Genomic DNA, 25,061 nt, shown 5'->3' with positions numbered 1-25,061 from the left:
GTGAACCTCTTTATCTCATAAAATACTTATCATACCAAGGAGATACTCCCGAGACAGCCTAACTACCTCCAAACATCAAATTGCCCAAATTTTGGTCCCCTCCATTGCGATGTAAAGAGGTTTTACTGAATAATTGAGGATCTTAGAAACCAAGAAAGATAAGTGCAATTAATTACCAAGAATTATCAGCTATTATGTAAAAAAATTGCACTAGTCCCCCTAGGCTTCTATGGTCCTCATTTGTTATGTAAAATGAATGACTAAATGAATTAATCTAAAAAATCTTTACACGTGAGAATACAACTCAAAGCAAATTAGCAGTAGGAACACTCGTGTATTTAAAAATTTTGACTGCAGTAACTTTTCAACAGTCTGACTGAACTATTAAATAAAAGCAAACAAAACAATGAGGTGGGAATGGGAAAGATTTTTCTGATTAAAGAAAAACCCGACTCTCTGTCTTACTTTGAAATTTGATTAATTTACCCAGCCTTAAATATTTATTTATTTATTTCAAAGGATGGAAAAAATACACTTTTGCATTCAAAAGAATCCTAAGTCTGGAATAATGAACAGTAGTCTCCATGTAAACTTACTGGGAATTTCCAAATTAATCAATTTTAGGGGCGTACAATCCACATTGAAATCATGTAAAACTCAAGGTCGGAAAATGTCAGAAAATTGCAAATGCCCTACTACATGCTTCAAAATTTCCATTAAAAGCTGTCCAGATTAGCCAAAGCAGTATCCACTCCTTTGTTTGAAAAATGTTTTTGAGTGACCTTAAGTGTTTAGGGTGGTAAAACATTTATCCTTGTGCATTTCTTATGGAACAACCGTTTTGGTTACCAAAAATTGAAGGAAGCATTTCTTTACTACCTCCTTTAGGCAAGTTTCATTTGAGATATGAAGTTATAATTTTCACATTTATGCTGACAAATAGATGAGATTCACTTGTCTAGCAATCCATTTCTTTCCACGATAATATCTCCCTTGATAAATGCAGTTATACTGATTAAATAATTCATATTCTCCCAACATCAATAAGGACATAGGTACAGTGGAACCTCGTTAAAGCGAGTACGGGCTATAGCGACACCCCCGCTATTACGAGAGATAGCCGATGCACCGTCGATTGACCCTATAATAAGAGTGTTAAAAAATTCGTTTTTACGAGACCCTTTCGGTGTTGGCTCTCGCCATAGCGAGGGTTTCACCGCCGGAAGACTTTCATGAAGACTCCTTAACCTCTGTAATTGCTAGCGATCTGTTAGAAATGAAGTTAATGGAGTGCTCAGTCTCAAATTTATGTGGTAAACTGTCGTTTGATAAATATAATGATGACAAAACAATGCTTTGTATGATTTTTATTCAGTGCGGCGCTTATAAATTGTTTGAATAGTTGGTCGTTATTTGAGTAAGGAAATTTAGTGATGCAAAAAAACATAGCCTTTCTTCTGGATTTATGCTTACGTTTATCGGATAGATGTTTATCTGTCGCCGCACCACTCCTGTTCCTGTATATCTGTTCGCAACAGGTATATTGGCTATTATTTGCTCCACCTCCAGTAAAGCGACAATTCGCTATAGCGAGTGATTATTAGTGCACCGTGGGGTGTCGTTATATCGAGGTTTCACTGTATTTACTTCCTAACCATAAATACCAAGGGCAGGAAACAGTAATCTCATCTTCTGAAATCCATTACTTAGAAACCCAGATTATCAATGCACTAGATAATAAAATGGAAGTAGCTACAATATTTTTTGATTTCTCAAAAGTTTTTAACACTGTGGACCACCAATTGATACTCAATAAACTTGACTTGATGGTTTTTGTGTCATAGCTAATTTTGATTGAAACCTACTTGTCGGACCATATTCAATTTGCCATTACCTCAGGAAATGGTGTAACTTTCATTTGCCTGGGTACAGGCCTGAAGCAAGGAGTTCCATTAAGCTCCTTCCCTGTGCCTATCCTATCACTTTCAGACATAAATGATCATATAAATAGTTTTCTACAAATAAATGGTTCCAATCCATTCCCTATGCTGTTGGCACCAATATTGTTCTCACAGCAACAATAATTTTGGAGAATTGAAAGAAAAATGCAAACAGTGAGTCATACTTTCTCTACCTATCTCATTGAATACATTGGAGTTCCTCGTCTCAGACAATGGCCATTTTTATAGATCAAAAAAAGAGGCATTTAGGCTATGAATTTTTAAAAAATATGATGCCCTTTACTGTCCTCTGTTCAAAAAGTTGGCTGTATTACCACTGCCATGCAAAAATTAGAGGTTTTGGTACTCGTTGTCTTTAAGTAATGGTTATTTTATTAAAGTTGGTAGCAAAAACTGTAACTACTGTTTTCACTAATATTTCTCATATCTTGCTCACTAAGGGTGAGGCCTTAAGACAAAGTTTCATTACACTTCCCTAAAAGACAGAGAAAAGAATGTCTCATAAGATACAAAGAAATAATATCTCCTTCATCTTACACAGAAAACAGTATGTTTATACATATCTTGAATGGTATTCCCATCGTTGATTGTTGAAATAAATCAGGCCACTATATGTACCGAATAATTTTGTAAGGTGTGCTAAGAATGTTGGCTATGTTGTGTAATCTGACTGATGTGTTCTATTGAATCTTGGTGCATGAGTAATTAAACAGACTAAATGAGTAACAGGGAAAGATACTTTCCAAAAAACCATACCATACAACTTTGTGAAAACATCAGGAGAGGTACAGGCTAATGCTTGGTCAGAGAAATGCAAATTGTCAGAGAAATGCAATTTGATAAATAAAATATATAACATAATATAGAAATACCCACTATAGAGACTGCACAGAATTGGCGAATCACAAATATATAAACTTTTTCAATACCTTCTTCCTAAAATTCCAGATGCTGACATTTATCATGCAAGAGGCCACAAGATTTCCATTCGAGTTCTTCTGTTGGGCACTTACATTAAAGCTGCAAAACTGCTTTATGAATTGAACGATTTCTGCAGTCACACTCACACCTTAATCAATCCACCCTGCTATAGACAGTAAGAATAACATGGATGTCTCCCTTACTAAATTTATCTATTTACAGTTTCTCAAATCTGTATGAAATCATACTCACCTAACCGAACAAAAATGTCCAAATGGAGAAGACAGTAATCGACAGAATGCATGGGCGGCAAGGCTCCCTTTCATTTTCTCTCTTCACCTAGGATTAAGAGTAGAGGTGGATATCTTGGGGAAGTGAACGATATTCCCAGTGTCTTCTACTCAGATTCTTTAGTCTCCTCATTGTGGGTCTATTTTCCAACCCTTGTAATAGCTACACCACCAACTGTCATCTACAACAAAATTTATAATTAATTATGGTTATTTACATAATACTGACAATTTTGAAGTATTTGCTAATGTTTATACCTCTTCTTTATTGTCATATTCCATGAACATGTTTCGTGGGCACTTCAGGAGATGTGGAGGGTCATCGATGGTGAACATTTTTTCACCCGCAAATCTGAAATAAAGATAGGATATCTTGGAAGTGTTGGAGGAGTAGAAAGGACTATCTTCAAAGGGATTACTCATCACGCCAGCTTCCCTAATATAAGGGTACTCCCGTGGAAAATTATCTTATAGTGAATGACTCTCTCTCGCATGGAAGAAAATAATGCCCTAATAGTACTTAAGTCCCCACCCTTTGCACTTGCATTTACCCCGTCATAACACCATTTACAGCACATATATAGCATGACACTAATGAAAAAAATCCACAGATACTCCAAGAACATAAGAATATTATACGCTAAGTACGATATGTCACATAAAAACCAGATTGTTTCATTAATTTTGAAAGTGAATTGGAAGAACAGGGATATACAGCGGAACCGCCGGTCTCACCTACTGGCTTTCAGTGCATTAATGGCCAACTTATACTACAAGATTCTTTCACTTTGTACTTACAGACGTTCATTCCGAGGAAATGAATGCAATTTGATAGGGCTATCAGGAGTTTTCCGCGCGCCGTATCCAAAAGCATGACAACGTTGAGACGAAGGCATGTTTAGATTCAAACGATTACAAACGGTTTGCTGTTGTCTGCTAGTCGTTGCCGATTGGCTGTTATCCTGACGTCACGCGATTGCCACGCCACGGTGGCCGGGGTAGCGGCGCAACCCCGCTTCGCCGCGAATTTCTCCCCCCCTCACCTACAAGTCTACTCGCCGTGATGAGAGGAATAAAAAACTCTTTCATGTTAATAATATCTCAAAAAACTTCTGTGCTTGGTTGAACAAGAACAGTGGTTTCTGTATCGATTTACTACTCTGTGAGAGTTTTAATACAAATTCAGGTACGTTTGAATATTCGTATTTTCATTTTAATACCTTAAAAAATACCGTCTTGTGACGCGCTTCGAGTGAACCTTCCGTGTGGTTCTTCCCTCTCTCCATAATTGCGTTTATTTTTTTAGTTCGTTTTGGACGGGTACTATTTTAATATTTGTCCACTTAATTTCTATTTCCAATATACGTATTGTGCCAAACGGAAACAAAGGAAAGAATCCATCTACTATTTCACAACCTACAGTGGGTCTGGGGAATTCCCCCTGCTTATTTGGGATTTTTAAGACTCAAAAACGGAAGTTTTTGGTAAATTCTTTGATATGATGCAGTTGACCAAATTATCCCGTAATTACAGTTAGAGAATATTATTTATGTAAAAAGGTCACAAAAGGAAATAGACTTTCATATACTTAGGTGCGATAAAAGAACTGGCATCATTCTCTTTATTTTATTACAAATTTAAAAAAATAATTTTTAACTTACTAAATTTATTGCAACAGTGAGTCTCAGCAACCAAATTAAATAAATCAACATTTAGCCCTGATGATGAGCGCCGAGACGAAGCTTGAAACGTCGGCCGTTATGAAAGAATTAACCCGGTGGGAATCCCGAGAACAGGTTACCCACGCTTATAACGAGTTTGGATTTTAGGGGGTACGCCGTACCGCCCCGTACACGCCCAACTACAGCACTGTGTATATATCACTCGGGTATATCCTCTTTCTCGTTTCTCGAACGGGGAGCTGACTTCCTTCAACTTAATTAGAAGCGGATCAGCTTTGGCACCTTCTTTCTTGGACAGACGTAACTTCCCCATGACTGTCAACACGGATTCCGAAAAGGCAGATCATGCGAAACACAACTCGCGCTCTTTCTTCACGATATTCTAATTCTGGTGAATCGAAAAGACAAGGTGACGCATTATTTCTAGATTTTAAGAAAGCTTTCGACATGGTACCTCACAACAAACCTTTATACAAATTACAGTCATGCGGATTAAATGAAAAAATGGTGAACTGGATTCGCGACTTTCTCAGTGATCGTAAACAAAAAGTAGTTCCTGACGGAATTAGCTCTGATGTAGTAAAAGTTACATCAGGTGTTCCACAAGGAAGCGTAATCGGCCCCCTTTTGTTCATTGTATACATTAATCATCTCTGCTCCGCATTAGCAGTAAAATATGTTCATTTGATGACTACGCTTTCATCTATCGCGTAATTACTGATCACTCTGACAATGAAATGCTATCATCGGCCATAAACAACGCTATTTTTGGAGCCAAGAGTGGGGACTCGAACTTAATGTTAGCAAATGCATATTGGTGCATTTCTCGCGGAATTCGTCCGACTATAACCATGCTGTGGATGGTATTTACATAAATGCAACCGACGAAGTGAAGTAACTGGGAGTTACGATAACCTCGAACCTCTCGTGGGAACACATACAAAGGAATATTTGCAGCATAGCCCTGAAGAAATTAGGATTCGCCAAGCGTATTGTAGGAAGATTTTCGGATAAGAAAGTAAAAGAAAGGTGCTATTTCGCACTCGTGCGACTGCACCTAGAATATGCAGCGAGCGTATGGGATTCGTGAAGAAAGACTTAATCCGCGAACTGAATAAAATACAAAGGAAGGCTGCGCGGTTCTTCAAAAACTGCTACGGACGTGCAGATAGCGCTACCCAGATGTTAAGCGAAATAGGCTGGGAGCCACTGGAGACTCGGAGGCTGCGCGCTAGGCTTAGATTGCTTGAGAATGGATATCTTTCAGAGCAACACGGAGAACATGATATTAGAGCCACCCTATATTTCCAGGTCCAATAGAAGCGATAAATTAAAGAGAGATTTTTTTCCGAACGGATAGATATAGGAATTCGTTTTTTCCCCGAACCATAAAGGACTTTAATGAACGATAGTCCCAACTTCGTTAGAGCACCTCATTTTGTATGTGCATATGGCTGGTGTCCTAACACCCCCTGCCACACGTCTTTTAAGCGGCTTGCGGGCTATTATGTAGATGTACTGGCTGCTTCGAGAACTACATAGTATAACGACGGGGTGTATCATATCTGATACACCATACGTTATTGTGCCCTTCAGAAATAACCGCCAGAGAGTGCAGTGTATCGTTTATGATACAAAATGCAGTGAAGGCTTAAAGTTGTACGGATAACCTTACTTTATGAATTGATCATTTAGTTTTTTTTGTAGCATTATATTTTATAGTAGGATTATTTAGTATAGTCAGGATTTTTTTCTGGGGGATCCGGGACTTTTTCTCGCACAAGGGGCTGATATGCAAACGATCTTCTCATAATTGAGATTAAGAATAGGATATAAAAATTAATTACTGTGCGAAATATTCTCTTTGTTTTAGTATAAAAGTTACTAATGTGAAATTAAATGATCGAGGCTCTGTAATACCATAGAGTAAGTATATGGAGTAAGAATATACTTACTCTATGGTAATACACATAACAAAGCGAACGTAATGATAATCGTATTAACAATCTTGTCTATTTTTTAATCTTGCCTAGTTTTTAATCTTGTATATTTTTTATCTTGTCTATTTTTTTCTTGTCTATTTTTTAATCTTATCTATTTAAAAAAAAATCTTTTCTATTTTTTTAATCTTGTCAATTTTTCTAAGCTGGATTAGGAGGGGGCACGGGCCCCCTAAATCCGCCTACGGTTGTCGGTGGCATAACTATGGGAGGGATGAGGGGAATAAAAAAATGTATAAAACTATTTTTGATTTTAAGGTTTTCGCAGCGATTAGATGCACTACTACATTCTATTTCCGGGTGTACTGCTGTGTGCTGACTATAAAACTCAACGTTTCGTTCCTCCTGTTGGGAACGTCGTCAGGTTGTGAGTCTCGTGACGACATGGAATGTAGTAGTGCATATAAAATTATTGTCTTTTAATCAATGCATCTGTTTAAATTTCAATTTTTTTCAGCCAAAATTTTGTAAAATGTATTTTCAGGCATGTCATTAAAAAAAAACAATCCCTCATGGCATCCATATTTTAGGAGAAGTCAAATAAGAAGGGAAGCACTGTCCGGAGAAAATGGGAAGTGTGTGTAGAATTTATTTTTCGCGGGTTTATCGATTACAACATTTATAAAACATTTAATTTCTGTGAAACATAGTGGTGGTTTAATTTAATTGCAAATTTTAAAACAAATCGGACTGGTAAAAGTTGACGAAATCTTGTGTCAATCTTATGGATATCGTAATTTTCGGTGATTTTTTTTTGCTTCCCTGGGGGGGTGGGGAGTCGCCACCCCAGGCCATCACGTCCTCCACCCAAAGTATATTCCTAGTTACGCCACTGGTAGTAGTAGTAGTTATCGTGAATGGTCATTGTTTTTCGGGTTCATTCCGCGTTGACTCATATTTTGCGGACGACAGTTTCGGGCGCGTTCCAGCTCCCGTCTTCGGTAGGGATGGGCAAAAAATACCGGTATTCGGTAGTACCGAGTACTATTTTTTTTCTACTCCGGTAGTACCGCCCAGTATTTAAAAGCGGTACTACCGTATCGGTACCAAAAAATACCGGTACTGGTATGGCTGGTACTTCGACAGCGTTGAAATGAAATGAATTGAAGCACTCACCTGATGGCGTTCCCGAGAGAACTTCACACTTATAATACACAAATAAAACACCAAAACTTAAAACGTATGCACCGAAATCGTTTGCATGATGTTGCCTTCGACGACAACTACGTCGCTATCACCCTTCTTACTATCAGATAATTGGGCCTCCAATATAGTAATTTAATATTTGACTTATTCAGTGTATTCTTTCTACCCGGTATTCTAATTTGCTGAAATACCGGATAATTAGGGTAATGCGAGCGTTTATTGTCAACTTATCAATATATTTAATTATTTACGAAAGTACCGGTATGCCGGTATTTTTTCGCCGGTACTACCAGGGGAGTACTATTATCGCTTTTTAATACTCATCGCAAAAATACCGGTACTTTTCTAAGTACCGCCCATGCCTAGTCTTCGGGACCCGAATGTCCGGAATATCGTGAATGTTTGTCAGCGGGACCCGAAGACGAGAGCTGGAACGCGCCCGAAATTGTCGTCCGCAAAATTTGAGCCAACGCGGAATGGACCCGAAAAACAATCACCAATCAACTCACCGCGGAAGCCTCCGTAATAAGTTATCGTGAATGTTTGTCAGCAGCTGTGATGGTGCTGCTTCCGATCCTCGCGTATGGATCCATGACCACTCCTCGAATTCACGACGGGCCACTTCAAGAACGCATCCACCGGCCGTGGGAGGACCGTCACGAGCCACCGCCCTTGCCCGGACTGCCGCCGATGCCTCCCGGCGCCACGGCGTCCTCCGGGAAATTCCGAGCGAGGAACCCGGACACGTTTCCGATTTGTTCCGAGAGAGAATGCTCCTGCGAGAGTCGAACCAAGGACGGGGAGGAGTTGGTGGACATCACTTGCCGATGCTTGAAACCCTATACGGTAAGTATGAATTACTATTTACACATGATAAAAACTTAATTGGTAATTTACACACTTTTATTCAAAACTAAACACCAACCATGGTTTCAACCAGGGGCACTGCGCATATGGGAGGCCCAATAATGTAGTTTCCTGAATCAAAGAAAACGAAAGGCATTGATTGCGATTCGTTACCCACCATAAGTGTATTCATAATATACAAATTATTTGGTTTTAGAAATCCCAGTTTAGACGAATGGAAATGGTCATTTTTAACCGCATTTGAAAAAGTACAGATTGGCGCTCATGCGATGCCACTCCACGTGACGTCACAGGGACCTAGTTTCTATACGAGTAGATAGGAGTTATACATCGTCTGAGATTACCAATGCATGCATGAGTCACAGAGCTCAGGGAAACTTGTCTTAATAATCACCTATTAAAACTGCCTATGGTCGGAAAGTTTCCTTCGTTTGATAAGGTATTAATAATCCTTATTTAAGTCAAGCGCAACCTGCTAGCAGGGTACTTTGCTACCTGTTAGCATCCTGCGTCGTAACAGCGCTCAAAGCCTCGCCCTTAGGTCACATCACACGGCGACAGCTGGAACCAGAAATACGTCACAAGGGCTTTTCCCCAGCATTCCTACTTAGCCGTCGCGTTTTCGCGCGCTTGAAAATTTTCACTTTTCGTTTAATCGCGAAAAATACACATCGTCATTTGAAAATCTAAGAGCGTGAAATGCGTACTCCAGGAGTAATAATCTTCCGATTGAGGCAATTAAAAATAATAGGAAACCACCCTATTCCGCACCATTTACAGCTGATTTCTGTTGCCACTTCGGTCGCATTTCAATCAGTTTTCAAAAATGTCCGTGACGCGTTGATGAGTTGAATTCGATTCACATTTTTCTAATATTTTGTGGTATAATGTTGTTAATTACAAGGAATAACCTTGGTAATTGTTATTTAAGAGATTTGATGGATTACATCATCGTGTATATAAATATCGGTTTACACTCGTAAGTATACATCATTTTCCCGTGAAACTCGGATCAATAGGGTAGTTTCCTTCATCAAAGAAAACGAAGGACATTGATTGCGATTCGTTTCCCACCCTTAGTGTATTCATAATATACAAATTACTTGGTTTTAGAAATCCCAGTTTAGACGAATGTTAGCGGTCAATTTTAACCGCATTTGAAAAAGGCCATATTGGCGCCCATGCGATGCCACTCCACGCGACGTCACAGGGACCTAGATTCTGTACGAGTAGTCACGAATCGGTCATAGGTCGGGAAACTTCAGTGCCACCCAAAAATTGACGCGGCGACTTATTCCAAAAGTTTTTATTTAACATGACGAGTACCCGCGAGAGTTTTAACGAAGAATGGTTTATTCTGTTTTTCCGATTTCGTGAGATTTACCTGAGATGTTTGGCGGAAGGGTCATGCTTGGTGGGTGGCTCAGGCAGTGGCGCAGCGAGGGGGGGGGGGGGGGTTTGGGGATAAAACCCCCCCAGAGCTCAGAGAAATTTTTAAGTTTAATCCATTTTACTAAATTGGATCAGTATTACTTATAGCATAGTGCTAGGATTAATAAAATATCCCCCAGAAAGCCGTAAAATTCGCCATTTTGAACCATTATTCTTAAATTTTTTCTCGAGGAGGGCCCCCGCAACTCCTGCTTACCATGGTGGGTATGCGATACACCCATACCCCTAAGTATTAGTTGCGCCTAAAACCCGCCTCGCCTCGCCGGAATTTCTGTTTTGTTTTTGGCCACTAGTCCCAGCCTACTGGCTGTCTCCAGTGTGTTTCAGTAAAGGTGGTTTCTGATTGTATGTTTTTCCTTATGTTATTTTAGTCATTCTGTTGGTGGCGCCCTAAAACCCCCCCTAGACTTAAGTCTTCGCTGCGCCCCTGGGCTCAGGGCCCGGGCACCCTGCCCCTCCCCCCTTTGATCCGGTCCTGTTTCAAGGGTCAAAATGGCGTGACCTGGCAATGATTCTCACATATATAGGGTTCTCACCTAAGTGTTTCTTGCTTATATCGAGGTTTGACTGTATATCCTTCCCTCATAGGAGCTGAATGTATGGGTGGATAACCTGCCCCCACAGGCGGATACGCTGGACATCAGCGATTGTTACATCGTGCGGCTTCAAGGCGTGGATCACTGGGGCCAGGCGTCCTCCGAAGACGGAAGGGGACACGGGTCCCTCGGACAACGGTCCACCCGGAAGAAATCCAAGAAGAACCTGAGGATTACGAGGAGGAGGAAGAGGAGGGAAGTGGTTGCGGAGGAGGAGGGAGAGGACGGGGGAGGAGGCGTGTTGTGGGATGAGGCTGTTTGGGAGGCGGAGATGGGGTCCCCGGATGACGAGGAAGGCCAGGAGGAGACGGACCCTCCCGAGGAAGAGGAGCCGGACACGATGACGGAAGGGGAGGAGGCCGAGAAAGGAGGAAGGCAAGTTCACCCTCCAGAACCAGTGGCGTAGCCAGGAATTTCGTTCGGGGGGTCCAAAACCAGAGGGAAATTTTTTGAAAAAACAGGGTACATAACATAACAATAATGCACAGGGTGTGTGCTTGTGTCCTACGAGGACATTTGTTCCTTGGAGCAAATCCGCGAGGTGTGTGAGTGAGTGCGTGTTTTTATTATTATTTTTATAATTTTGTCTATTCTTGTGTGTGAGTGGGTCACTGTCGTAAGCGAGAGCTTCACAAACCTGTGTGAGTGAGTCCGTATGTCCTACGCGGACATTTTTTCCTTGGAGCAAATCTGCGAGGTGTGTGAGAGCGTGTTTTTCTTATTATTTTTATAATTTTGTCTATTCTTTTGTGTGAGTGGGTCACTGTCGTAAGCGAGAGCTTCACAAACCTGTGTGAGTGAGTGCGTGTGTCCCACGCAGACATTTGTTCCTTTGAGCAAATCCGCGAGGTGCTTGAGTGCGCTGCGCGTTTGTTTAATCTCTTAGTGTTTTATCTTGTTTTCGTTTATTACTCCCCTTGTTAGCATTGTAACTTCTCACCCCCCTCTGCCCACCAAAGAGTACGGCCCTGGGGAATTAATTTTCTTTCAACAGGGTACATAAGTAGAGGGTTTAAACTAATTTTTAACACTTTTCATGATCGAAAAATCTTCATTTGTTGAAGAAATATTTTGTGGATTCATGATTTTTCAATATTTTTTTTCATTTATACAGGAAATTAATTGTGTTTTTATATTTTGGAGGGGTACGGACACCCCATATCCCCTTCTTCTGTCTTCGCCACTGTCCAGAACGATATGGAGGGCTGAGAAACATAAGCCTCGTTCAGATTACGATTGTCCGAGCGATCGTCCTAACGATAGTTGGCCGAACTAGCTGTGTGAATTGGTATGAATGCATGTCCTGACAATGGTTCACGTAGTTCCGAACGTTGCCACTTTACGATGGTTAGGCGCTGGGAGACCGGAAGAGGAAGCGACAAGAGAAGGACGAAAAGTACCTGAAGCTCCCTTCGCTCTTTTTTTTCATGGGTTTGTTCAATATTATGGGCGGAAGAAAGATTATTCGTTAAATACACGTTGAATGCAGTAATATCTTGACCCTGCGTAACTCAACAGATTTGCCAACCGTGTATTTTTCGTTCACTTTAGCTGTCAGCTCTAGAGGGCAGCACAGGTTTTAAAGGTTCTTATGCCCTGTTCACATTACCATCTTTCTTAACCAGCGTAAGATGACGTCAGAACCAACGCGCGTTCACACTCAACCATGGTTAGACCCTAGCGACATCTGATGAGTGGTAGAGGTGGTAGAGTAATTCCAAGTGAAAAATGAATTAACAAGAGCGAATAACTTGTTGGAAGGAAATATAGAATGTGCAGGGAAAAGTTTTTGTGTTAATTGCAATGATATTGATGATGAATTTAAACGTATGTGCATATTATGAGCTGCTTATGAATTAAAAATTGCATTCCAGCGTCGACAATCATTGTTCCTTGCTACGTAGAAGGTAATTCAAATGTGTTCGTCCAACTAATCATTTCATCCATAGTGTGGCTTGCATTCTTCTACTGCTCTATTTAATACGAATGAAAGCGAATATTACTGATAATTAGGTTGATATCAACAACATATACTATTACTTGCCCTTGATTCGGATGTGTCGACAAATCATTGATGTAGGTGAAGAAAATCGAGGACCTAATCTTGAGACTTGAGTCTCAATTTGAGACACTTGTGATTTGGGATGGAGATACACTTTTCGCTGCATTACATTCTTAGCTATTATTGTTTTCTGACTTTGACAAAGGACATGATCCAATCTGATGCTATACCGTAAATTAAAACTGTTTTACCTCTTCTTCAAATGTGGACGAATAACTTGCAGAAATGTGACGATTGTTGAAATTTAACTTATGAAATAAGAGAGAGAATGTGGTATTTTTTGCGATATGTGGTATCACCCGACGTTTCTAAATTTATTTTCTAGCGTTACATCTGACTAGCCGTTAGCCTGATACTTTATATTGATATGGGAAGAACTTTTGTTCAAGGATGAACATAAGTGATCTTTTTCAAACTGGGACAAAGAACTCTTACCAAAACATTAAAATCATTGTGACCTTCGGATTTCTATTATGGTAGTTTCGCACATTTTACTTAATTCTAGCAAAATATTAATATAGATTATTCAATCTGTCCGTAACAATACAATACGAGCTAATAGCTAATTCACCACGAACTATAAAGTATATCGCATAACTTAAATCAGGTTTAAAATCTCATACTATACAACACATTACGGAATGAATCAATAGCACTTTCCTTTGAATTAATTCTGACGAATATAATTCAACAATAACGGCCGTCTCCTCTTCGAAACTTTATTTTCTGTTTTCTTTCCTCCTATCCCACTTCGTTGCTGCTTCGCCTTCTTCTTTTTCTAACCAGCTTTTAACCAACTTGCGTTCACACCCGCATGAACTACCGCCAACCATGGTCGGAAAACGGTGGTCAGAATCCCAACCACGGTTAACGGGAACTTGCGTTCACACCTCGTTTTGTAACCATGGTCGGGGCTAACCGGCGTAAAAAGGACGTAGTGTGAACGGGGCATTACTTTGAAGGCCTGTTTACACGGTACATTAACACGTACGGGTTAATGTCTAAATGTATGAACGCCAAAATGCACCGTGTAACCACCCAACTTGTGCGAATGCATGCACAGAAAATAGAACCTTTTCTAATTTGGTTCATGCATTCGTACATGTTCCGTTCCGGTCCACAAAAATCATTCACGCAAACATACATTAACTCGTACGTGTTAACGTATCGTGTAAACAGGCCTTAAGAACCTTACATGGTTGCCATCTAGGGTTCTTGGTTGTGTGAATGCACAATAGTTAAAACCATTGCTGGAACAGTCGTAACCTTAAGGAGGCAATATTGGTGTCGGGATTTCGGAACTGAGTCAACGGCCACATTGCTTGGGGGGGAGGGTATTCTGTATTTCTCTATAGACTTTGCCGAGGGCGGGGCGGGGGTGGAGGGGAAGTCTCTCGCAAGCGGTACGGTCCTTACCTCATCCGCGCCGCGGCGCGGGGTATCGCCCTAGAGGGGGATGGCATTACGACGGACTATATTTCGTAAACGCTCAGAGATAGGTCAAAACAAACAGATATTCGTTCCTGAATTCCTCTACCTTCACGTCTTCATAAGGGTCGTGCATTTGCAGCTCCAAAAAACTAAATTGAAGGTCCTCAGTATTTACGACCCGTGGGGCAGGGGTTCCCGTTATTTTATGTAACCGAATTTTTTGCTGGTGAATATAAACCTCATTTGGATCATTTTGAGGCTAGGAAAACATAACTTTTCTCAATTGTCAAAAATAAGGGCCGGCCTAGTACATCTACATCTACCCCGCTAGCCGCCTAAAAAAAGACGTGTGGAGGGGGGTATTAGGTAAAGTGACCATACGTCCCAGTTTACCCGGGACAGTCCCGTTTTCAGAACGCTTGTCCTGGAGTCCCCGCGATGTTCCCCGGAACAGGCAAATGTCATTGTTTTTGACTTGCATCTGTGTGAAATACTGAAACTTTTATTTTGCGTCCTTTTAGAAATTTGTTGCCCTGACAAAAAACAACAATAAATAATAAATAATTATGCCACTAATGGTGCTAGTGAGCTATCTTACTGTCTCTATCCTGTAACTGAATCGAAAGAATATGGAGGGGGAAAAACTGGTAACCGACATTTACGACGTTAATGTCTTTTTTGTAATTTCTACATTTAGTTAACCGTAAACAACACAATAAAGTGAATGTTTGAAAGTATCCCATATTTAAATCACCTTACCATTTTAAAGGGCAATGTTTAAATTTTAAAAATACCCTACCACAAAAATTTCGCGCGCGAAAATGCTTAGGTATGCTATGTGTCCCGCTTTGTCCCTTCCAAGATATGGTCACTTTATAGTAGGATACCAGCCGTTTACGTATTAAAAGCAAATGCTCTAACAAAATGACGACTATCATTCATTTAAATCCTTTATGATTCGGAGGAAAAACGAATTCCCATATCTATCCGTTCGGCAAAATATCTCTGTTAATATATCGCTTTTGTCGGACCTGGAAATATATATTGGGGCTCTCATATGCTGTTCTCCATGTCGCTCTCAAAGATCTTTTCTCAATACCACAAGCAATCTAAGCCTAGCGCGCAGCCTCCGAGTCTCTGGCGGCTACCAGCCTAATTCGCTTAGCATCTGGTGACATCTGGGTAACGCTATCTGTACGCCCGCAGCAGTTTTGGACGAACCGCGCAGCCTTCCTTTGTATTTTATTCAGTTCGCGGATTAAGCCTTTCTGCACCGGATCCCATACGCTCGCTGCATATTCTAGGTGCGGTCACACGAGTGCGAATTAGCAACTTTCTTTTACTTTCTCATCCGAAAATCTTCCTACAATACGCTTGACGAATCCTAATTTCTTCAGGGCTATGCTGCAAATATTCCTTATATGTGTTCCCACGAGATGTTCGAGGTTATCGTAACTCCCAGGCAGTGGCGCAGCGAGGGGGGGGGTTTGTGGGATAAAACCTCCCCCCAGAGCTCAGAGAAATTTTTAAGTTTAATCCATTTTACTTAATTGGATTCATATTATTAATAGAATAGCATAAGGATTAATAAAATATCTCTTAGAAAGCCGTAAAACTCAACATTTTGGACCATTTATCTAAAAATTCCGCAATTTATTAATCTCGCACCTATCGCTTATCCTGGAGGGTATTCCATACCCCCACACACACACCAGTATTAGTTGCACCTAAACCCCTCCTAGCCTTAATTCCTAGCTGCGCCACTGCTCCCAGGTACTTCATTTCGTCTGTTGCCTTTATGTCAATACCATCCACAGCATGGTTATAGTTGGACTAATTCCGCAAGAAATGTGGTCTTTCTGTCTGGAAGGGGAGGAGGCCGAAAAAGGAGGAAGGCCATACCCTCCGGAATGATGTAAGTACATTAAGGGGTCGTCCATTAATTACGTGAGGTAATTTTGGCCCTGCCCCCCTCTGTGAGATATCGTGAGATTTGGCTCGACCCCTTCCCTCCACTAGTAAACTCACGTGAGATTGTTCAAAATGCGTATTTTCAGTGTATTTTAACGTTTATATTTCCTCCTAACTCCACAAAATCTCATTAATACCGATTTCAAACACTTTTTAAGTTCTTTCGGCGAAAACATCAGGAGCGACCCAAACGCCACTCTTTTCACAACCATACTCCTCTATCTTCCGTTCTGCGCCGTCAACAACAATAGGGTGGTTTCCTAGTATTTTTTATTGCCTTAATCGAAAGATTATTACCTACTCCTGGATTACGTATTTCACGCTTATAGATTTTTAAGTAACGATATCTATTTTTCTCGATTAAATGAAAAGTGAAAAATTTCAAGCGCGCGAAAACGCGACGGTTAAGTATGAATGCCGGGAAAAACTCCGTGTGACGTCGTTCTGGTTCCCGCTGCCGCAAGTGAGGTGACCTTGGGGCGAGGCTCTGAGAGCTGATACGACGCAGGATGCTAGCAGGTAGCAGAGTACCATGCTAGCAGGTAGCGCTTGGCTTAAATAAGGATTATTAATACCTTATCAAACGAAGAAAACTTTCCGACCTTAGGCAGTTTAAGTAGGTGATTATTAAGAGATGTTTCCCTGAGCTCTGTGCCTCATGCATGCATTGGTAACCTCAGGCGATGTAAAACTCCTATTTACTCGTATGGAAACTAGGTCCCTGTGACGTCACGTGGAGTGGCATCGTATGGGCGCAATCTGGCCTTTTTCAAATGAGGATAAAATTGACCCTTGCCAATCGTCTAAACCGGTATTTCTAAATACAAATAATTTGTATATTATGACTACACTTATGGTGGGTAACGAATCGCAATGAATGCCTTTCGTTTTCTTTGATGAAGGAAACTACCCTATTTTCGTCCATTACAGTTTAATTATCCATTATTGCTTGATCCATTGTTTTTCTCCCATCGTTGACATTAATTGTTACAGTACAAACTTTAATCTAGTCTTCATTACGTTGGATTCATAAAAAAACATTTGTTTATTTACTTTTATTTAAGAATAGTTAAGATTAAACTTTCAGATTACCAAGATCGTAGTCTAGAATCACATTTTACTGTTTCTTGCGGAAAAAAATTACGTGGTACTTGCCCGGACCCTCCTTTTCCTCCATGTGAGATTAGGTGAGAATCAACTTGACCCCATCCCCCTAAGCACCTCACGTAATTAATGAATTCCCCCTAATACTACATCACATTGACCAATACAACCCGAATTCCAAGGGAAAGGAGTGGGGTTCTTTAAGCAGTATCGGGATTACATCAAAGATATGGGAATGACTAACATACTCATTTTCGCTTAGCAAATCAAATGTCTCTCTTCTAGTTCTATACATGTTATGTTCCGGAACCAATAAAATTCAGTAAAAATCGCTGATAAAAATCGCGCTTGTAACGAAATCCCGCCTATAACGAGGTGACTTCCCGGTCCCTTGGAGATTCCTATGATAGCCAATGTTAATTTCTCCGCATGTAGCGAGTGCGGATGATACGAAATCCTCGCCATTACGAACTCTTCTTTGGTAATTGCTCCGGACTTGTTGCTTGAAAAAGATGATTTACGATATATTATCTGAAAACCCTGTAATAGAAAATCTTTTATTATGGATAAAACGAAATCCTGTTTATAACAAAATAGCACGATTGTCCATTGAGATTCGTTATAAGCGAGTAGTACTGTTTTGTTTTTATAGTAATTGCTTGAGGCCCTTATTTTGAAATTTCTCTCGGATTTCTCAATTTCAGGTACGCGAGAGCAGTACCTGATTCAAATGCATTTCGTCCTCTGTCATCTTTGGTTGTCCGTCGGGCGTGGGAGCTGTCAATGAGGTCACACGCCGTGGGAGCCGTCCGCAGTGTGCTGCTGGAAGATGTGTTGATGATCGATGAGTTCCCGGCTCGTGTCTTTGAGCCCCCTCCTCCTTCATTCGCCTCCGCAACCGTAGGTAGGGATCTCAAAAATCGTACAGCAAACCTCGGTTATAACGATCACGCATGGAACGAAATCCCGCCTATAACTGGTCCTTATCTGTTTAACTTGTATATTGATGATCTTGCCTCTTTGCTACCTTCTTCCCAAGCTCAAACTCTCCTTTATGCTGACGATTGTAAATTGTTCAAGGAAATTCAAAAACCATCTGATTGCCAAGACCTACAGGATGCCTTACGTCAGACATCGAATTGGTGTAATGTCTGGAATCTTGCATTAAACCCAGATAAATGTAGTGTGATGTCCATTTCCCTAAAGAAGATAACTCATCAATTTGACTACAGTATTTTTAATCACTCGCTGAAACGTGTATCAACATCTAAGGACCTAGGCATTATCACTGATGATAAATTAAATTTTTCTCCGCACATACAATCCATCAAGTCTAAAGCAATGTCCCTCTTAGGACTCCTGTTCCGTTTCACTGAAATTAAAGACCCCCAGGCACTTCGAACTTTTTTTTCATCTATCATTCTTCCAATTCTTACCTACTCTTGTCCCATCTGGTCTATCTCTTCACAAACCAACCTCTCATCCCTGGACTGTGTCAGCAATTTCTTTGCCAATATAGTAAAAAATAGAATACCGCATTTACGCAACATGTCCACTAATGCTATTCTCTCCTCCCTCTTCATCCCCAATCTCACTACCCATAGGCTCACAGCTGATTTAAAACTTATTTATAAGATTCTCAATTCCACCATCGACTGCCCAGCATTGCTCTCTTTTATCAATTTTAAAGTTCCACCCCGCCCTACCCGTTCTCATCCCCTAATCCACATGCCCATTCCTAGACTTTCGCTCACTAAACGTTCGTTTTTCTACCGCATTACTTCTGTGTTGAACTCACTCCCTCCACACATCGACCCCTTTGAACTTCCATTGAAATCCTTCATAAGCCTTTCCCTATCCTATCTGTCACCGAAGTAATCTGTCACTGCAGTTTCTTGTTGTCCTTTTGTTTTTGTAAATGTAATTATTGTTTTTTCATGTTATATTGCGTCTTCGTCCTCTAATTTATGTATTTTTACCTGGCCACTATAAAATGGCATATGCTGTATGTGGTTATATTTCTTTAAAATAAAATAAAATAACGAAGTCCGCCTGTAAAGAAGAGAGTACCCAGTCCCTAGGACTTTCCCATATGATCGCCAATGCTGATTTCCCTGCATGTAATGAGTTGATACGAAACCCCGCTATAACGAGCTTTTCTTTGGGAATGCCTTTGGGAATTAATTCCTCCCTTATTAATAAATATAATTACGGCCATCTTCGCTAATCAACTATCCCTTACTTTATCATCAGTTGTTCTCATGCGTGCCATACAGCACATTATTCTACTCTTGATTTTAAAATTTACAACCCTTTACAGCCGATTGATGGAAAGGTCAGGTCTCCATTGAAAACTCCGAATTATTTCATTTGTTTTTTTAGTTAATACTTTACTTGCTGACCCCGCGCATTTCGTACCGCCTAACAATAAATGAACAGTTAAGTTAAACCATTTCTGTATCATTAGCGTCCTTACCGTTTTTAATCATATTTAAGTTATTATAATATAACAAGGGAAAAAATTCAATAAAACTACATAAATTGGGATGAAAATTACTTTTCAGAAAGGCATTTTCTTTTGAAATCTACATAGGGTGGATCTTGGCACGTTTATGCGAATTTATTTCAATGAATTTTATAATTTTGATATTTTAACTTAAGAAATGTTAGACAGTGTGGTTTTAAAAAGCAGTTAATTAACGCAACGTTTTATGCATTCTATTTTTGGCTCTTTGTGTTTTTAACCGTAAAAAATGTTTTTAGGTCCAAGCCTGATTCGTAAACTTGGCCCGTTCTCGGGGAAAGTTTACGCAATGCTAGACTGACGCATGACTGATGCTCAAAATCATGTAAGAATAGCCCCTAGGGAGTAGCATCAAAACGTAATGACTTTTGGCTCGCCCGTTATAGAAAATCGGTTCGGAAGAAGTGCACTGTGTTAACGTACCCCATGCGCAAACGTATCACGGTGTACCCTACACATTCGGGTTTAAACCCGAAATATGTAATATGGACGACTAATGTCTGTAAACTACTTGCCTTGCAGTGGCGTAACTATGGGGGGATGAGGAGTTAGATCCCTCCCACAAATATTCAGAGAAATAAAAAAGTTATTTCAAAATAATAACTAGTTTTGGAATTTAATAACTGCATCCGTTTAAAGTTAAATTTTCAGTGCCAAAATAATGTAAAATCCATATCTAGGCGTGTCATTTTTCAAAATTTTCCCCCCGTTGCCTGGGGAGGTGGGGGGGAGGTCGCCAACCCCAGGCTATCCCATCCACCACCAAAGTATATTCCTAGTTTCACCACTGCTTGCATGTATCATAAAAGTAAACAGGAAATAAGTTTTCTTGGATATGTACATATTACTTATACCACTACCATTTTTACATAACGCGACCCGGGTTTCAATGAGTTATCATCATCTTCAGGCGTAAATTATGATGTATTTCTCTTATTATTTTATAGTGAGTTGGTGAAATTTTAACAGGAAATGCTAGCCTAAATAAAAAAAAAAAAATTCACTTCTTCCAAAAAATATTCTTGCCCTAAAGATAAATCCTTTCTCTTTAGTTCAATCGTAGAAGTTGAACAACATCAGATTCTGTTCTTGTTACCATCGAGCTAGCTATAGGGTGAGGGAAGTGTCTGACAGGTAAACGGTCTTCTCATATTTTGGATCAATAACAACGTACTAAAAATACTGTACGAAATATACTTTTTATTTTGGCATAAAAGTTATAACTTTATTATAATGATATATGTATCCAAGTATCATTAAGTTACATATATAATAATGACATATTTCTTATGCTTCCTTTAGACAGCTTGTATGTTTTTTTATTATTAACTTGCGATCAATAGCGTATAAATCAGTACGGATTATTTTCATCTTTGCATGACATGCTTTTTGTCACCTTTCTGACTTTTGCATCATTTCACATCGATTCACTGCCTTCTTATTTTATTAGGGAAATAACTTTTCATACCGGAATTTACTTGCGAAAGAAAAGATTTTTAAATACCGTCTTCATTTAACTCTATTACTGAATACACAAAGCAAAACTAACGAAATGATAAAGGGACCGTATTAAACATCTTGTCTATTTTTAAGTGTCTGGGAGGCTCGTGCCCCATGTTTCCCCTCCTCCCCTAAATCTAAAACCCTGTTTACGGTTTATTCTGAGGAAACAAGCCGAAATATTTCACTAGATTACCTACTAAAGACCGCTACAGGAGCATAATATCTTAAATATCGTCACGATCACAGAAAGTAGAAAAATTTCTGGTGTAAATAGGTTTATCGAATGTTTTCGCTGAAAAATTTATTGTTGCCTTCTCTTTCCTCAGGATACCCAGAGGACGGACCACTTCCTCACGGGGAGGTGTGGGAGATGGATTCCGTCACGCTCAAGAACATCTCGAACGTGAAGAAATTTTCAGCCTACTCCTTCGGCAACGTCCTCCTCAAGTCGCATTTCCTCTGGGATCGCACCAACGTTGTCATCGTTGACAAGAACGCCATATGGGTTACGTTCAACGCTTTGGACGAGGACGAATCTGTGGACCCTTGTGAAACGTCGTACAGAGCGAAGACAGCGGAAGAGGCGAGCTCTACAACAGCTACTACGACTGAGCAAGGAGAAGAAAATGGTTCTCGCGCTGAGGAAGGAGGTTTGAAAACCGCCTGCGAAGCTCCCCAGGGAGTTTTCACCGTGACGAACAGCATGATAAGCATGTGGAGCATGAACGCCTTCGGCATAGCAGGCGCGCGATTGGTTTCCTTCAGCGGTTGCATCGCTACCACGCTGAGGCCATCCGCCATATTCGTCGGCAGCGCCAACTTTTTCTCGTTCACTCGCAACAATGTGCTCGAATCGGTATCAGCCAACGCCTTCGATGTAACGGCATCTTTCGCGGAGTTTCGGCGCAACAAGTTCGGCAGGTTGCAGGAGGAAGCGATGTCTGGGGTCAAGCCGATGCCTTCGAAAATATTGTACGGGCTTCCCCATTTGACCTTCGAGGACAACCTCTTGATCGACGTGGATCTCTGGTCCTTGCACCCCAATTGGGACATTTCCAAATTCGCGAGCAACAAAAGTAAAGCTGTCAAAAGTGCGGGTTACTCCTTTCACAAGAACTCTTTCGCAGACTGTTCGTGTCCTCACCTGGGCTGGATCGTACAAATGGCGATAGGGCAGGAAGCGACTTCGGGATTCTATGCTCACTTAATGCAAGACGAGTCTGGTAACTACTGCGTGAGGGAGGCCGTGGAACCAATGGGATTGGTTATGCCTTGCAGACTTCCCCTCAGGGGAATCGCGTCCTTGTTCGAAGAAGATGGAATGACTTGCAGGAGGCATGTAGACGTCGTGGCGCTATGTGAAATGTACGGAAATGCCGCATCCAGGTTGATATCTTCCTATCTCTCTCAAGTTTTGATCGCTCTCGTCCCTTGTGTCGTGTGTACCATTGTGATGAGCTCATTATTTAGGGTCATCATTTGAAGACTTCGATTGCATGGTGAGGCCCACCCTTATACTATTGTAAGCCCATGGGCCCACCCTTGTAGGCAGGGACTAAGGGGACAGTTTGCACCCGGCTCCCACTGAAAAAGGTGCCCCTGAATACTTTGGAAGTGTTTGCCAGGTATAGGGGAGTTGGGAAGTCTCAATAAGACTATTTTTCCAAATCTCAAACGTGTCTGGACGGCACTATTATGTAGTATTGTAAGTATCATTAAAAACAAGGCAAGAGACACAAAGTGGTTAATTGATGTTGCAAGATGCATGTTGTTTACCATGGACTCGCCTCTGATGACTGAGAAATGTTTTTTTTAGTATCATAGGTTTGCAATGTTTGCTCTCCTCCAAATATGGACTCTGTGGTAAAATATGAGGACTCATTTCTGTGAATACCACGTTGGTAACAGATCCCTATGTATTTCCATTCCTTCTTCTTTAAAATAACGTTAAGACTTAGTTCTGAATGAAATAGCACATTGAGGATGGAATTTATTATATCTGTATGGTTTTGTCATTTATAATTAATGCGAGGACCGTCAATTATGAGCTTAAGTTGAGGAGGCTTGTCAACCCTAAACTATCTTCTATTAACCAGTTTCTGTACTTGATTACCATCATTATTTTGTGTGATATATTGAATTTAGACTAATTACCTTCTTTCCATTACTTTCTGATACAAAGGGAAAATCTCAATCAAAAAATGAATAGAATTCATTGAAAACAAAATGTCACCATAAATGTGTTTTTATAATGCTATTAAAATGAATAATGGAGACTAATTCATAGCCTTCTAATTTTGTGGCAGGTTTTAGTTAAAAAATAGGGTACTTTGTGCTCATATGCTTTCTCCACGTAAAGTCACTAGACAAGAAGTCGTCGTACATACGTCACTTCTTAAGTGAACTCACAATTGCGTAATAAACCGTACTCTCTGAGAAAAACAAATTGGTAGCGGTAAGTATAAATAAAACTCCGCGGCTCGAAAAATGAGAAGTTTCATTGTGAGACTGCGTCAGTGTCATAAATTTAGTATTCATTTTGGAGTAGCAAAGACTACTGCGGGTTCCGGAATTACTGCCTCCCATACAGGATTCCGGTGATCCACCCTCGAGGGTTTAAAAAATATGTACATATGGTTAAACTTTTAACTCAAGGCTTTCGATTATTTTTGCACGTGACAATGTTTTACATTCTCTGGTATGAGCCACATTGGGGCAGTCGTCGAAGTGAATGTGGTAGGATCGGCTATTAAGCGTTTTTGCATGAATCATGCACTCTTATTAGCTGAAACAATTTTTAGAACACTCGTTGTAGTGCCTCCCTCGTTGCTCCTTAATGTAACTCAATTATTCTTCTTAATTATACACGATGTTGTTGTCTCTTTTTACTTATTTATTCAACTGCACTGGTCACTAGTCAACAACTTTTTCTTACCCTTGACAACCCTATGCTTATTGGATATGAAGTGAAACACTTTGCACTTTCCACATAAAAATTTATTACACTAGAGTCGACATGTTTCGCTGCACTGCAGCATTATCAAGACTCTTCAAAAGTCTTGATAATGCTGCAGTGCAGCGAAACATGTCGACTCTAGTGTAATAAGTTTTTATGTGGAAAGTGCAAAGTGTTTCACTTCATATCTCATAATGGATCTCCACAAAGTATCTGCCTCATCCATCCAATTCACCTTTGCTTATTTATAAACTTCAACACTTAATGCTGTTGATTTAAATTAACATTTCGTTAAAATAATTACTATTAACTTCAAAACTCCTCATTTCGTTTTCTAATTACGCTTTTCTCACAAATTTAAGAAAGGGAATACTTGATATCTTATTTTTTCCCGGGATAGTAACTTTCCCGACCGAGTAAACGCATCGTCGGAGATGGACGATCCATGGCCTAATTGAGTGTAATGCGTGCGGGTTCTTGCCCTCGGTGTCGGGAAGCGAATGATCTCACACAAGTATTTGAAGTTTTTAACCCAAAGTTTATTTCCTTTTAAAATCCCAGTTTCCCAATAAATTCAATGAATATACATAGAGTA

The 25,061-nt window shown here is 40.2% G+C and overlaps 1 protein-coding gene and 1 long non-coding RNA gene across 3 annotated transcripts in view; one reads left to right on the top strand and one right to left on the bottom strand.

The window, feature by feature from the left end:
- LOC124165580 overlaps positions 1 to 23,521 on the top strand; it is a 30,249-nt gene extending 6,728 nt beyond the window's left edge. For both annotated transcript variants that reach the window (XM_046543038.1, XM_046543037.1), the window contains 4 exons: positions 8,554 to 8,846; positions 10,908 to 11,290; positions 18,188 to 18,387; positions 21,837 to 23,521. In XM_046543038.1, coding sequence (XP_046398994.1) covers positions 8,554 to 8,846; positions 10,908 to 11,290; positions 18,188 to 18,387; positions 21,837 to 22,993 — 2,033 coding nt within the window. In that variant the 3' untranslated portion in view covers positions 22,994 to 23,521. The remainder of the gene's footprint in view (positions 1 to 8,553; positions 8,847 to 10,907; positions 11,291 to 18,187; positions 18,388 to 21,836) is intronic.
- On the bottom strand, positions 2,413 to 3,472 carry LOC124165581. Its single transcript, XR_006866262.1, has 3 exons — positions 3,431 to 3,472; positions 3,135 to 3,354; positions 2,413 to 3,045 (listed from the first exon to the last, which is right to left on the bottom strand). It is a non-coding gene; the product is annotated as an uncharacterized LOC124165581 (long non-coding RNA).
- Positions 23,522 to 25,061: the final 1,540 nt, after the last annotated feature.

Source organism: Ischnura elegans, chromosome 9, assembly GCF_921293095.1.
Source record: "Ischnura elegans chromosome 9, ioIscEleg1.1, whole genome shotgun sequence".
NCBI classification, from domain to species: domain Eukaryota; kingdom Metazoa; phylum Arthropoda; class Insecta; order Odonata; family Coenagrionidae; genus Ischnura; species Ischnura elegans.
The sequence above is the reverse complement of the archived record's forward strand: the minus strand, read 5'-3'. Positions and strand labels throughout refer to the sequence as shown.